Consider the following 14,356-nt stretch of genomic DNA (forward strand, 5'->3'; position numbering starts at 1 on the left):
AGAAACCCTACATGCCAGAAGAGAGTGGGGGGCCAATATTCAACATTCTTAAAGAAAATAATTTTCAACCCAGAATTTCATATCCAGCCAAATTAAGTTTCATGAGTGAAGAAGAAATAAAATCCTTTACAGGTGAGAAAATGCTGAAGGATTACAAGAGTTCCTGAAGGAAGCACTAAACATGGAAAGGAATAACTGGTACCAGCCACTGCAAAAACAGGCCAAATTGTAAAGACCATTGATGCTATGAAGAAACTGCATCAATTAATGGGCAAAATAAACAGCAAATATCATAATGACAGGATCAAATTCACACATAACAATATTAACCTTAAATATAAATGGGCTAAATGCCCCAATTAAAAGATACAGACTGGCAAATTGGATAAAGAGTCAAGACCCATCAGTGTGCAGTATTTGGGAGACCCATCTCATGTACAGACACACATAGGCTCAAAATAAAGGGATGGAGGAAGATCTATGAAGCAAATGGAAAGCAAAACAAAAACAAAAACAAAAACAAAACAAAACAAAAAAGCAGGGGTTGCAATCCTAGTCTCTGTAAAAATAGACTTTAAACCAACAAAAATCAAAAGAGACAACGAAGGCCATTCATTACATAATGGTAAAGGGATCAATGCAACAAGAAGAGCCAACTATCCTAAATATATATGCACCCAATACAGGAGCACCCAGATTCTTAAAGCAAGTCCTTAGAGACTCAGACTCCCAAACAATAATAATGGGAGACTTTAACACCCAACTGCCAATATTAGACAGATCAATAAGACAGAAGGTTAACAAGGATATCCAGGATGTGAACTCAGCTCTGCAGCAAGCAGACCTAACAGATGACTTCAGAACTCTCCACCCCAAATCAACAGAATATACATTCTTCTCAGGACCACATGGCCATTATTCTAAAATTGACCACATAATTGGAAGTAAAGCACTCCACAGCAAATGTAAAAGAACAGAAATCACAATAAACTCTCTCTCAGACCACAGTGCAATCAAATTAGAACGCAGGATTAAGAAACTTACTCAAAGCTGCACAACTACATGGAAACTGAACAACTTGCTCCTGAATGACTACTAGGTAAATAACGAAATGAAGGCAGAAATAAAGATGTTATTTGAAACCAATGAGAACAAAGACACAACATACCAGAATCCCTGGGACACATTTAAAGCAATGTGTAGAAGGGAAATTTATAGCACTCAATGCACACAAGAGAAAGCAGGAAAGATCTAACATCGACACCCTAACATCACAATTAAAAGAACTACAGAAGCGAGAGCAAACAAATTCAAAAGCTAGCAGAAGGCAAGAAATAACTAAGATCAGAGCAGAACTGAAGGAGATAGACACAAAAACCCTAAAAAAAAATTACTGAATCCAGGAGCTGTTTTTTAAAAAGATCAACAAAATTGATAGACTACTAGCAAGACTAATAAAGAAGAAAAGAGAGAAGAATCAAATAGATGCAACAAAAAAATGATAAAGGGGATATCACCACCGACCCCACAGAAATACAAACTACCATCAAAGAATACTATAAACACCTCTATGCAAACAAACTAGAAAATACAGAAGAAATGGATAAATTCCTGGACACATACTTACATTATTACTACCTGGAGACTTTAACACTATACTCTCCCAAGACTAAACCAGGAAGAAGTTGAATCTCTGAATAGACCAATAAAAGGCTCTGAAATTGAGGCAATAGTTAATAGCCTACCAACCAAAAAAAGTCCAGGACCAGATGGATTCACAGCCGAATTCTACCAGAGGTACAAAGATTCTTCTGAAACTATTCCACTCAATAGAAAAAGAGGGAATCCTCCCTAACTCATTTTATGAGGCCAACATCGTCCTGATACCAAAGCCTGGCAGAGACACAACCAGATAATTTTAGACCAATATCCCTGATGAACATCGATGCAAAAATCCTCAATAAAATACTGGCAAACCAAATCCAGCAGCACATCCAAAAGCTTATCCACCATGATCAAGTGGGCTTCATCCCTGGGAGGCAAGGCTGGTTCAACACACATAAATCAATAAACGTAAGCCATCACATAAACAGAACCAACGACAAAAGCCACATAATTATCTCAATAGATGCAGAAAAGGCCTTCGACAAAATGCAACAGCCCTTCATGCTAAAAACTCTCAATAAACTAGGTATTGATGGAACATATCTCAAAATAATAAGAGCTATTTATGACAAACCCACAGCCAGTATCATACTGAATGGGCAAAAACTGGAAGCATTCCCTTTGAAAACCTGCACAAGACAAGGATGCCCTCTCTCACCACTCCTATTTAACATAGTGTTGGAAGTTCTGGCCAGGGCAATCAGGCAAGAGAAAGAAATAAAGAGTATTCAATTAGGAAATGAGGAAGTCAAATTGTCCCTGTTTGCAGATGACATGATTGTATATATAGAAAACCCCATCGTCTCGGCCCAAAATCTCCTTAAGCTGATAAGCAACTTCAGCAAAGTCTCAGGATACAAAATCCATGCGCAAAAATCACAAGCATTCCTATACACCATTAATAGACATACAGAGAGCCAAACCATGAATGAACTCCCATTCACAATTGCTGCAAAAGAATACCTAGGAATCCAGCTTACAAGGGATGTGAAGGACCTCGTCAAGGAGAACTACAAACCACTGCTCAATGAAATAAAAGAGGACACAAATAAATGGAAGAATATTCCATGCTCATGGATGGGAAGAATCAATATCGTGAAAATGGACATGCTGCCCAAAGTAATTAATAGATTCAATGACTGTCTTCACAGAATTGGAAAAAACTACTTTAAAGTTCACATGGAACCAAAAAAGAGCCTGCATTGCCAAGACAATCCTAAGCCAAAAGAACAAAAGCTGGAGGCATCACGCTACCTGACTTCAAACTATACTACAAGGTTGGGAACAAGCCCCCCAAAATCTGGCCATAAACTGGCCCCAAAACTGGCCATAAACAAAATCTCTGCAGCACTGTGACATGTTCATAATGGCCATAACACACACGCTGGAAGGCTGTGGGTTTACCGGAACGAGAGCAAGGAACACCTGGCCCGCCCAGGGCGGAAAACCGCTTAAAGGCATTCTTAAGCCACAAACAATAGCATGAGTGATCTGTGCCTTAAGGACATGTTCCTGCTGCAGTTAACTAGCCCCACCTATTTCCTTAATTCAGCCCATACCTTCCTTTCTCATAAAGGATACTTTTGGTTAATTTAATATCTATAGAAACAATGCTAATGACTGGTTTGCTGTTAATAAATACGTGGGTAAATCTCTGTTTGGGGCTTTCAACTCTGAAGGCTGTGAGACCCCTGATTTCCCCCTTCACACCTCTATATTTCTGTGTGTGTGTCTTTAATTCCTCTAGCACTGCTGGGTTAGGGTCTCCCCGACCGAGCTGGTCTCGGCACTACAAGGCTACAGTAACCGAAACAGCATGATACTGGTACCAAAACAGAGATATAGACCAATGGAACAGAACAGAGGCCTCAGAAATAACGCCACAAATCTACAACCATCTGATCTTTGACAAACCTGACAAAAACAAGAAATGGGGAAAGGATTCCCTATTTAATAAATGGTGCTGGGAAAACTGGCTAGCCATATGTAGAAAGCTAAAACTGGATCCCTGCCTTATACCTTATACAAAAATTAATTCAAGATGGATTAGACTTAAATGTTAGACCTAAAACCATAGAAACCTTAGAAGAAAATCTAGGCAATACCATTTAGGCCATAGGCATGGGCAAGGACTTCATGACTAAAACAGCAAAAGCAATGGCAACAAAAGGAAAATAGACAAATGGGATCTAATGAAACTAAAGAGCTTCTGCACAGCAAAAGAAACTACCATCAGAGTGAACAGTTAACCTGCAGAATGGGAGAAAAGTTTTGCAATCTACCATCTGACAAAGGGCTAATATTCAGAATCTATAAAAAACTTAAACTAATTTACAAGAAAAAAACAATTCCATTAAAAGGTGGGCAAAGGATATGAACAGACACTTCTCAAAAGAAGACATTTATGCGGCCAACAAACATGAAAAAATGCTCATCATCACTGGTCATTAGGGAAATGCAAATCAAAACTACAATGAGATATCATCTCACGCCAGTTAGAATGGCGATCATTAAAAAGTCAGGAAACAACAGGTGCTGGAGAGGATGTGGAGAAATAGGAACACTTTTACACTGTTGGTAGAAGTGTAAATTGGTTCAACCATTGTGGAGGACAGTGTGGTGATTCCTCAAGGATCTAGAACTAGAATTATCATTTGACCCAGCAATCCCATTACTGCGTATATACCCAAAGGATTATAAATCATGCTACCTTAAAGACACATGCACATGTATGTTTATTGCAGCACTATTCACAATGGCAAAGACTTGGAACCAACCCAAATGCCATCAATGATAGACTGGATTAAGAAAATGTGGCACATATACACCATGGAATACTATGCAGCCATAAAAAAGGATGAGTTCATATCCTTTGCAGGGACATGGCTGAAGCTGGAAACCACCATTCTCAGCAAGCTATCACAAGGACAGAAAACCAAACACTGTATGTTCTCACTCATAGGTGGGAATTGAACAATGAGATCACTTTGACACAGGGCAGGGAACATCACACACTGGGGCATGTCAGGGGCTTGGGGTCTGGAGGAGGGATAGCATTACAAGAAATACCTAATGTAAATGATGAGTTGATGGGTGCAGCAAACCAACATGGCACATGTATACCTATATATCAAACCCGCACGTTGTGCACATGTACCCTAGAACTTAAAGTATAATTAAAAAAAAAAAAAAAAAAAAAAAAAAAGACTCAATGAACAGTTGCCTTCAAGAAACAGACTTCACCTATAGAGACACACACAGGCCAAAAATAAACGGATGAATAAAGATATTCTATGCCAACAGAAACCAAAAAAGAGCAGAAGTAGCTATGCTTACATGAGACAAGAACTATAAAAAGATACAAATAAGGTCAAGAGATCAATTCAGCAAGAGGATATAACAGTTATAAATATATATGCATCCAATACTGGAGCACCCATATATGTACAGGAAATATTATTAGAGCCAAAGTGAGAGATAGCCCCCAATATAATAATACCTGGAGACTTTAACACTATACTCTCAGCATTGAACAGATCATCCAGACAGAAAATCGACATAGAAACATCAAACTTAGCTGACTCTAGAAGCACTGCCTAGGGGTCATCACAGCTCTGCAAGGAGCAGCAAAAGAAAAATAAAAAAAAGAAAAGAAACATCAGACTTCATCTGTATTGTAGACCAAATGGACCTAATCGACATCTACAGAACATTTCATCCAACAGTTGCAGAATACGGCTTCTTCTCCTCAGTACATGAATCATTCTCAAGGATAGAACACATATTACGTCACAAAACCAGTTTTAAAACATTGAAAAAACCGGAAATTATACCAAGTTTCTTTGACCACAATGGAATAAAACTAGACATCAATAACAAGAGGAATTTTTGGAAACTATACAAACAGATGGAAATTAAACAATATGCTTCTAAATAAACAGTGGGTCAAAGAAGAAATTAAGAAAGAAATTGAAAAAATTTTGAAACAAATGATAATGGAAACACAATATACCAATACCTCTGGGATATAGCAAAAGCAGTACTAAGATGGAAGTTTATTGGTCGTTACATCAAAAAAGAGGAAAAACTTCAAGTAAACAATCTAATAATGCATCTTAAAGAACTATACAAGCAAGAGCAAAGTAAGCCCAAAAGTAGTAGAAGAAAATAAGTAATAAAGATGAGTGCAGAAATAAATAAAATAGAAACAAAGAATACAAAAGATCAATGAAATCAAAAGATGGCTTTTTGAAAAGATGAATGAAATCAACAAACCTTTATCCAGACTAAGAAAAAGAGAGAAGACCCAAGCAAACAAAATCAGAGATGAAAAAGAGGGAATTATAATACAACTGATACTACAGAAATTAAAAAGATCTTTAGAAGCTACCAAGAGCAGCTGTATTTCAATAGACTGGAAAACTTAGAAGAAACAGATAAATTTCTAGACACATACAACCGTTTGGAGGTTCCTCCAGAAACTAAAAATATAGCTACCATGTGATCCAGCAATCCCACTGCTGGGTATATGCCCAAAAGAAAGGAAATCAGTGTATCAAACAGATATCTGTAGTCCCATGTCTACTGCAGCACTATTCACAACAGCCAAGATTTAGAAGCAACCTAAATGTCCATCAACAGTTGAGTGGATAAAGAAAATGTGGGATATATACACAATGTAGTACTATTCAGCCACAAAAAAAGAATGAGATCCTGTCAGTTTCATGTATGGAACTGGAGGTCATTATATTAAGTGATATAAGCCAGGCACAGAAAGACAAATCTCACATGTTCTCACTTATTTGTGGGAGTTAACAATTAAAAAAACTGAACTCATGGTGATAAAAGAGAGCAGAACGGTAGTTACTAGAGGCTGGGAAGGGTGGTGATGGTGGGTGGTGGGGGATGGTTAATGAGTACAAAAATACAGTTAGACAGAATGTATATGATCCAGTATTTGATAGCACAACTAGGTGACTAGAGTTAAGTCAAGAATAACATATTGTGCATTTAAAAATAACTAAAATAATAGAACTGGACTGTTTGCAATACAAAGAAAGGATAAATGCTTTAGGTGCCCCATTTACCCTAATGTGATTACTGTGCATGTACGCAATAAATATATACACCTACTATGTACCCACAATAGTTAATAATAAAACATTAAGAAAAAGGAGGAATCGACAGAGAGCAAAGGCAAAGAAGACCCAAAATATACAATGTGGAAATTCCCAAAGACTGAAGAAAAAGAACAGAATACTAGACGCCGGGTATTGGTGGCACATGCCTATAATCCCAGCAGTTCGGAGGCTGAGGCAGGAGGATCACTTGAGGCCATGAGTTCAAGACCAGCCTGGGAAACATAGCAAGCCTCCATTGCTGTTAGAAAAAAGAAAGACAGGGAGAAAGGGAGAAAAGGAGAAAGAGAAAAAGGGCGGGGCAGGGGGAGAGAGAAGGAAGGAAGGAAGGAAGGAAAGAAGGAAGGAGAGAAAGAATGGGGGAGGGGAGAAGGAGGGGAGAAGGAGGGGAGAAGGAGGGGAGAGGGAGGGGAGACGGAGGGGAGAGGAGGGGAGAGGAGGGAAGAGGAAGGGGAGAGGAGGGGGAGGAGGGGAGAGGGAGGGGAGGGGAGAGGGAGGGGAGGGGAGAGGGAGAGGGAGGGGAGGGGAGGGGAGACAGAGGGGAGACGGAGGGGAGAGGGAGGGGAGAGGGAGGGGAGGGGAGGGAAGAATGCAGGCAATAATTCAAGAGTACTTTCCTAAAATTGAGAGGATAAAAAAAGACTCCAAAAACCCAGAAAGGAAAAAAAAGACTGGAAGCTACATATTAAAAAGATACACTATGATGAGGACTTACAAAACTGATGAAAAAATTAAAGAACAATAGAGATATTTCAAACTTGTGGACAGGAAGCTTCAATATCATTAAGATGTCAGTTTTTTTCCAACTTGATCTTTGGATTTAATATAATCCCAGCCAACCCAGCAAGCTCTTTTGTGGATACAAACATAATAACTCTAAAGTTTATATAGATATCCAAAAGACCCAGAATAGCCAATAAATAATTGAAGGAGAACAAAGTTGGGGGACTGACACTATGTGGCTTCAAGAAACACCATAAAGCTACAGTAATCAGGATATTGGGGCACTGGCAAAAGAACAGAAAAAAAGTTGAACGGAATAGATAGTTCAGAAATGGCCCTGTACAAATATAGTCAACTGATCTTTGGCAAAGGAGCAAAGATAATTCATCGAAGAAGGAATAGTTTTTACAATAAGTGGTGCTTAAAAAAACGCTGTACATCTACTTATGAAAAAAATGTATCTAGACACAGACCTTATAACTCTTCAAAAATATTTACTCCAAAATAAATCACACAACTAAATGTAAAATGCAAAACTAGGCCGGTTGCGGTGGCTCACACCAGTAATCCCAGCACGTTGGGAGGCCGAAGTGGACGGTTCACTTGACCTCAGAAGTTTGAGACCAGCCTAGGCAACATGGCGAAACCCCATCTCTACAAAAAACACAAAAATTAGCCAGGCACAATGGAAAAAAAGGATGCACACTGGTGGTCCTAGATACTTGGGGGTTTGAGGTGGGAGGATCACATGGGCAAGTGCTGTCTCTACTAAAAATACAAAAATTAGCCAGGCATGGTGGTGCATACCTGTAGTCCTAGCTATTCAGGAGGTTAAGGTGGAAGGATCACCTGGGCCCAGGGAGGTTGAGGCTGCAGTGAGCCATGTTGCAACACTGCACTCCAGCCTGGGCAACAGAGTGAGACCCCAACTGAAAAAAAAAAAAAAAAAAAAAAAGTCAATGTCAAGAGAACATGAAGACAAGCCACAGACTAGGAGAAAAATATAGGCTGACTATCTCTAATCCAAAATGCTCCAAAATATGAACCTTTGGAACATTGTTATGATGCCCAAAGGAATGTTCATTGGAGCATTTCAGATTTTGGATTTTTGGATTAGAGCTACTCAACTGCTATAATGCAAATAGTCCAAAATCTGATAAAAACCCAATCCAAAACAGTTCTGATCCCAAGCATTTCAGAGAAGAGATACTCAATCCATATTTGCAAAAGACATATTTGATAAAGGACCATTAACCAAAATATACAAAGAATTCTTAAACTCAACAATAAGAAAATAAAGTACCCAATTTAAGAATGGGTGAAAGATCTCAACAGGCATCTCACTAAGGTATACAGGTGGCAAAGCAGTATATAGTAGGAAGCATATGAAAAGAGGTTCAACATCATACGTCATTTGGAGATTGCAAATAACAACAACAAGATACCACTACACAGCAATTAAAATAACTAAAATCCAAAACACTGATAAAACCAAATGCTGGAGAGGACGTGGAGTAACAGGAACTCTCATTCATTCACTGCAAAATGGTACAGATACTTTAGGAGACTGGTGGTTTCTTACAAAGCTAAATGTACTCTTACTAGACAATCCAGCAACTGTATTCCTCTGTATTCACCCAAATGAACTGAAAACTTATGTCCACACAAAAACCTGCTTATATATGTTTATATCATCTTTATTCATAATTGCTCTCACTTGGAAGCAATCACGATGTCTTTCAGTACATCTTGAAAGTGAATAAATTAACTGTAGCATATCCATACAATGTAATATTATGCGCTAAAAAGTAATGAGTTATTGAGACACAAAAAGATTACAGAGGAACCTTAAGTGTACATTACTAAGTGAAACCATCCAATCTGAAAAGAGTACATACTGTGTGAGTCCATTTAGATGACAGTCTGGAAAAGACAAAACTATGGAGATAGTAAAATAATCAGTGGTTGCCAGGGTTTGGAAGAAAGGGAGATATAATATAAGCAGAGGCCAGGCGCAGTGGCTCAAGCCTGTAATCTCAGCACTTTGGGAGGCTGAGGTGGGCGGATCACGAGGTCAGGAGATTGAGACCATTCTGGCTAACATGGTGAAACCCCGTCTCTACTAAAAATATAAAAAAAAAAAATTAGCCGGGCGTGGTGGCGGGCACCTGTAGTCCCAGTTACTTGGGAGGCTGAGGCAGGAGAATGGTGTGAACCCGGGAGGCGGAGCTTGCAGTGAGCAGAGATCACGCCACTGCACTCCAGCCTGGGTGACAGAGTGAGACTACGTCTCAAAAAAAATTTATATATATATATAATTATATATTATATATAATTTTTATATATATTTTATATATATATATATATATAAAAGCAGAGCACAGGGGATTCTTGGGGCAGCAAATTATTGTGTAATAATGGTGGTTACATAGCATTATACATTTGTCAAAACCCAGAAAAATTAAAGCACCAAGAGTAAATTTTTTTTTTTTTTTTTTTTTTTTGAGATGGAGTCTCGCTCTGCCGCCCAGGCTGGAGTGCAGTGGCCGGATCTCAGCTCACTGCAAGCTCCGCCTCCCGGGTTCACGCCATTCTCCTGCCTCAGCCTCCCCAGTAGCTGGGACTACAGGCGCCCACCACCTCGCCCAGCTAGTTTTTTGTATTTTTTAGTAGAGACGGGGTTTCACCATGTTAGCCAGGATGGTCTCGATCTCCCGACCTCGTGATCCGCCCGTCTCGGCCTCCCAAAGTGCTGGGATTACAGGCTTGAGCCACCGCACCCGGCCAAGAGTAAATTTTAATATAAACTATACACTTTGGTGATAATGATGTGTCAATATTGGTCTATTGATTAAAACAAATGTACCTCTCTAGTGTGGGCTATTGATGGTGGGGGGGAGGCTGTGTGTGTACGGGGGAAGGGCATATACAGGAACTCTGTACTTTTCACTCAATTTTGCTATGTGTATTAGTCCGTTTTCATGCTGTTGATAAAGACATGCCTGAGGCTGGGAAATTTATAAAAGAAAGAGGTACAACTGAACTCACAGTTCCACGTGGCTAGGGAGGCCTCTCAATCATGGCAGAAGGCAAGGAGGAGCAAGTCACATCTTACATGGATGGTGGCAGACAAAAAAAAAAAAAAGAGAGAGCTTGTGCACAGAACCTCTCATTTTTAAAAAACCATCAGATCTCACTGAGATCCATTCACTATCATGAGAATAGCATGGGAAAGACCTGCCCCCCTAATTCAGGCATCTCCCACCAGGTTCCTCTCACAACACATGGGAATCATGGGAGCTACAAGATGAGATTTGGATGGGGATAAAGAGCCAAACCATATCACTATGAATCCAAAACTCCTCTAAGAAAAGGTCTATTAAAAAAAAAAAAAAAAAAAAAAAGACACACTATGTACTGTACTAGAAAAATAAACTCAATGCCAAACTATATTTTAAGAAAATGACTGCACTTTAAGTAAAAAGAAAGATACACTTTGAGCATCCAAGCAAAAAGACCAAATCACTTATAAGGTAAAGAAAATAAAACTGCCATCAGACTTTCTGCAGCAATGTTTTATGCCAGAACATAATTAAATTATATATTAAAGACAGTCAAGGAAAAACAGTAAGCCAAGGATTTTATGTGTGGCCAAATCAACCCTCACAAATACAGTCATAAGACAAACTATTATGAAAATGGAAAATCTGTGAGTGTAGTGTTCACACAAGTTCTTCCTAAGGAATCTATTACAAAAAGAGTTTCAAGCAATCAGAATGACTAAAGAGACACTGACATAAGAATTGGAAGACTAAAATAAAGAACACCAAGGATCTTTTATGTTTCTCATTTAATACACAAAACAAGCCTTGATAGTAGTGTTTCCATTCTACACATGGAGGAAATGAATGCCACAGTCAGAGGAACTTATCCATGGTTGCTGAGCAAGTAATGAAGCCAGGATTGGAAACAAAGCCCATTCTCTTTCCACCACATTATCCCCACATACACGAGCTAAACCCTTGTCTCTGCATATACTAGAATAGCATATTGCCTGGAATTTCGTTCTCCCCATTATCTACTTAATGATTTATTTGAAAAAAAAATCTTTGATACACCCAAAAATCACTTACTCCCTGTGGCTTTCCCTTATCCAAAAGGGCCATATATATTGTCATCAATAAAATCGTATGGTACTGAAAAGAAAAGCCACCTCATCTGTGGCCCCAAAATCGCTTATTGTCTTGTGGCTTTCCCTTACCCAAAAGGGCCATATGTATTATCATTAATAAAGGCATATAGTACTGATAAAGTAAAGCCACTTCAGCTGTGGCCCCAGAGCATTTCACATATAACATCTGTAACACAGATTTTGCCACATGTGCTTTCGATGATGGTAAAAACTGTCACTTCTTTGGCTTAAAATCCCAATACAGAGCATATTCTTCCCAGTAAATGTATTTGGGAGAAAAAGAAGAGGGCAGATAACAAGTCTGGGATATCTTTCTTGACTATACAAGATAAAGTTAATTACTTAAATATCTCTGCATTAATTCTGAACTTTGTGGGTACTTTTTATTCTTGTCCTTTTCAAGCAATGTTATTATTTGTTTTCATTTTTGTCTGTCCTCTGAGAGCAAGAATGATCTTTTTTTTCCTTTATAGCTTACCATCTAACATAAAATAGTGAACACAACTAAGAAGTGTTCAAAAAATGGTGACTGAATAAAGAGAAATCATAAAATAAGTTATTTCTCTGTTCCAATTCTGTGCAGATGGACTATGATGAATATGAAGAATAAAAGCCCAATTTTTATGTGGTTTAAGTATTACTGTATACCAAATTGCATATATTTAAGCAACAGAATTTTACATCAGAGGAATCAGAATCTAGTATTTTAAAAGTAATAGTGTTAATGAGCATCAGCGTATTATAGAACTTTTAGACTACAAAAAAATCTGAATTTTTTTCCTCATTTTTTTCCAGAGAGTTTTGCACTGCAGGGTAAAATTATTATAATTATTTTTAAAAATGTTAGAGCCTGAAGGCATTTTTGTCTTGAATAAAGCCTGGAACATTTTGAAAACAGGCTCAGAGTAAGTTACTAGTATTTTTAATTAGTATTTGGCATACAACTGCACAATTTCCTTATACGAGAGTGTGAACAAATTAATTACAAACATACACACTTTTTGCCTTTTTTGCAGATGACTGTATTTCTCAATTCAAATTGTTTTCTCTCTTTAATATTAAAGAAAATAACAGAATTATTAGCAGCCTACTTTTGCCACTTCAGTAACATGTATAGGTTCATTTCACTGGCTAATTCTCAGCATCTGGCTAATTCCATTATTGAACATATCAACAGTGTCATCTCCTAGGTTATTTTTCCAACAGCTCTGGATTTGAGGTTCACTCGAAGCTTTTTAAGGGGAGACAGACAACAAGAGTGAGAGAGACAGAGAAGGAAAGAGAGCACAAAAGTGCAACACACATCCCTGCCTAGACACAACTTCTAAAAAGAGGAAAAGTACACTCCACTTCCTCAACATTTAAACCAGCTGTTTAATCTGAAAACACCTGTTTCATACATAGACACTCTTCTTGATGCATAGCTGTAATACCAAAGGCCACAAAACTGATGGATCAGGAATATTTCCTCCTGCCTCATGACAAGTCTCCTTCCCCAGTCCTATAATTAATAATGTCTGTCACACCTACTGAAATACCTTTTTGAATCCATATCAAAACAGATATACTTAATCTCAATGCATTTCTCCTATATCTGTTTTCATGTAAAACATCATTCTGACTTTTCCAACTCCACCCAAAAACACTTCCTCTTCCTTTTAGATCCCATCCAGGTCTATCAGGTCAAAACTCAAGACTACCATTTGGACAGTACCCCTAGAAAATACAATCATTCTCAATCTAATTAAAAAATCATTATAATGGAAAGATAATTAAAAATAATTCACTTAAAAATGGAAACATCTTAAAACACATAATTAGATTTTTAACAATATTATTTCTAGTGTAGAAAAACTACTAGTTTCTCCTTACCACTTCTAATAGTTGTATTTTCTAATAGTTCTGTCTGAAGTTGTAGTTCAGCTTCTCCAAGTATCTTCAGAACAGAATCTGTCGGACTTTTCCCCCAGGCTCTTCTTGGAGATCCATTAGGATCTAATTTAATAACTTCTCCCACTGTATGTCCTATAAGAAAAAGATACAAAGAAACAATTTTCAGTAACAGTATAATAATACTGCATGGTAAGGCAGATTTTGGGTCTCTTATCCAATTGAGTGGTTCATGAGAAAAAAAGGTTATATCACAAAGACTTTCAGGGAAAGAATGATGAATAATGGCGAGAACAGAAGCAAATGAAACTAGCAATAAAAATATATCTATAATTGCCTTTTAGAATATGAATTAAATTCTAGTTTTGGGGAATATAAAAATAGAAAAAAAACATAAATTAATACAGGCTGAGTATCTCTTACCTGAAATGCTTTGGACCAGAAGTGTTTTAAATTCTGATTTTTTTTCAGACTTTGAAATATGTGCATATACATAATCTTGTTGATGGGACCAAAGTCTAAACATGAAATTCATTTGTTTGTTTTTTAAGAGATAGAGTCTCACTATGTTGCCTAGGCTAGTCTTGGACTCCTGGGCTCAAGTGATCCTCCCACCTTGGCTTCCCTAAGTGCTGGGATTATAGGTGTGAACCACCATACCTGGCCTCATTTATGTTTTACATCCATCTTATACACATAGACTAGAGGTAATTTTATATAATACTTTAAATAATTTTGTGAATAAAAC

General features: G+C 37.9%; 1 protein-coding gene across 16 annotated transcripts in view; it reads right to left on the reverse strand.

Annotated features, from left to right (window-relative positions):
• The window catches only part of NEK1 (NIMA related kinase 1), a 199,441-nt gene that overhangs the window by 56,914 nt on the left and 128,171 nt on the right, over positions 1 to 14,356 (reverse strand). For all 16 annotated transcript variants that reach the window (XM_078002440.1, XM_078002438.1, XM_078002434.1 and 13 more), the window contains one exon: positions 13,591 to 13,743. In XM_078002440.1, the coding sequence (XP_077858566.1) occupies positions 13,591 to 13,743 (153 nt within the window). The remainder of the gene's footprint in view (positions 1 to 13,590; positions 13,744 to 14,356) is intronic.

Source organism: Macaca mulatta, chromosome 5, assembly GCF_049350105.2.
Source record: "Macaca mulatta isolate MMU2019108-1 chromosome 5, T2T-MMU8v2.0, whole genome shotgun sequence".
Lineage (NCBI taxonomy): Eukaryota > Metazoa > Chordata > Mammalia > Primates > Cercopithecidae > Macaca > Macaca mulatta.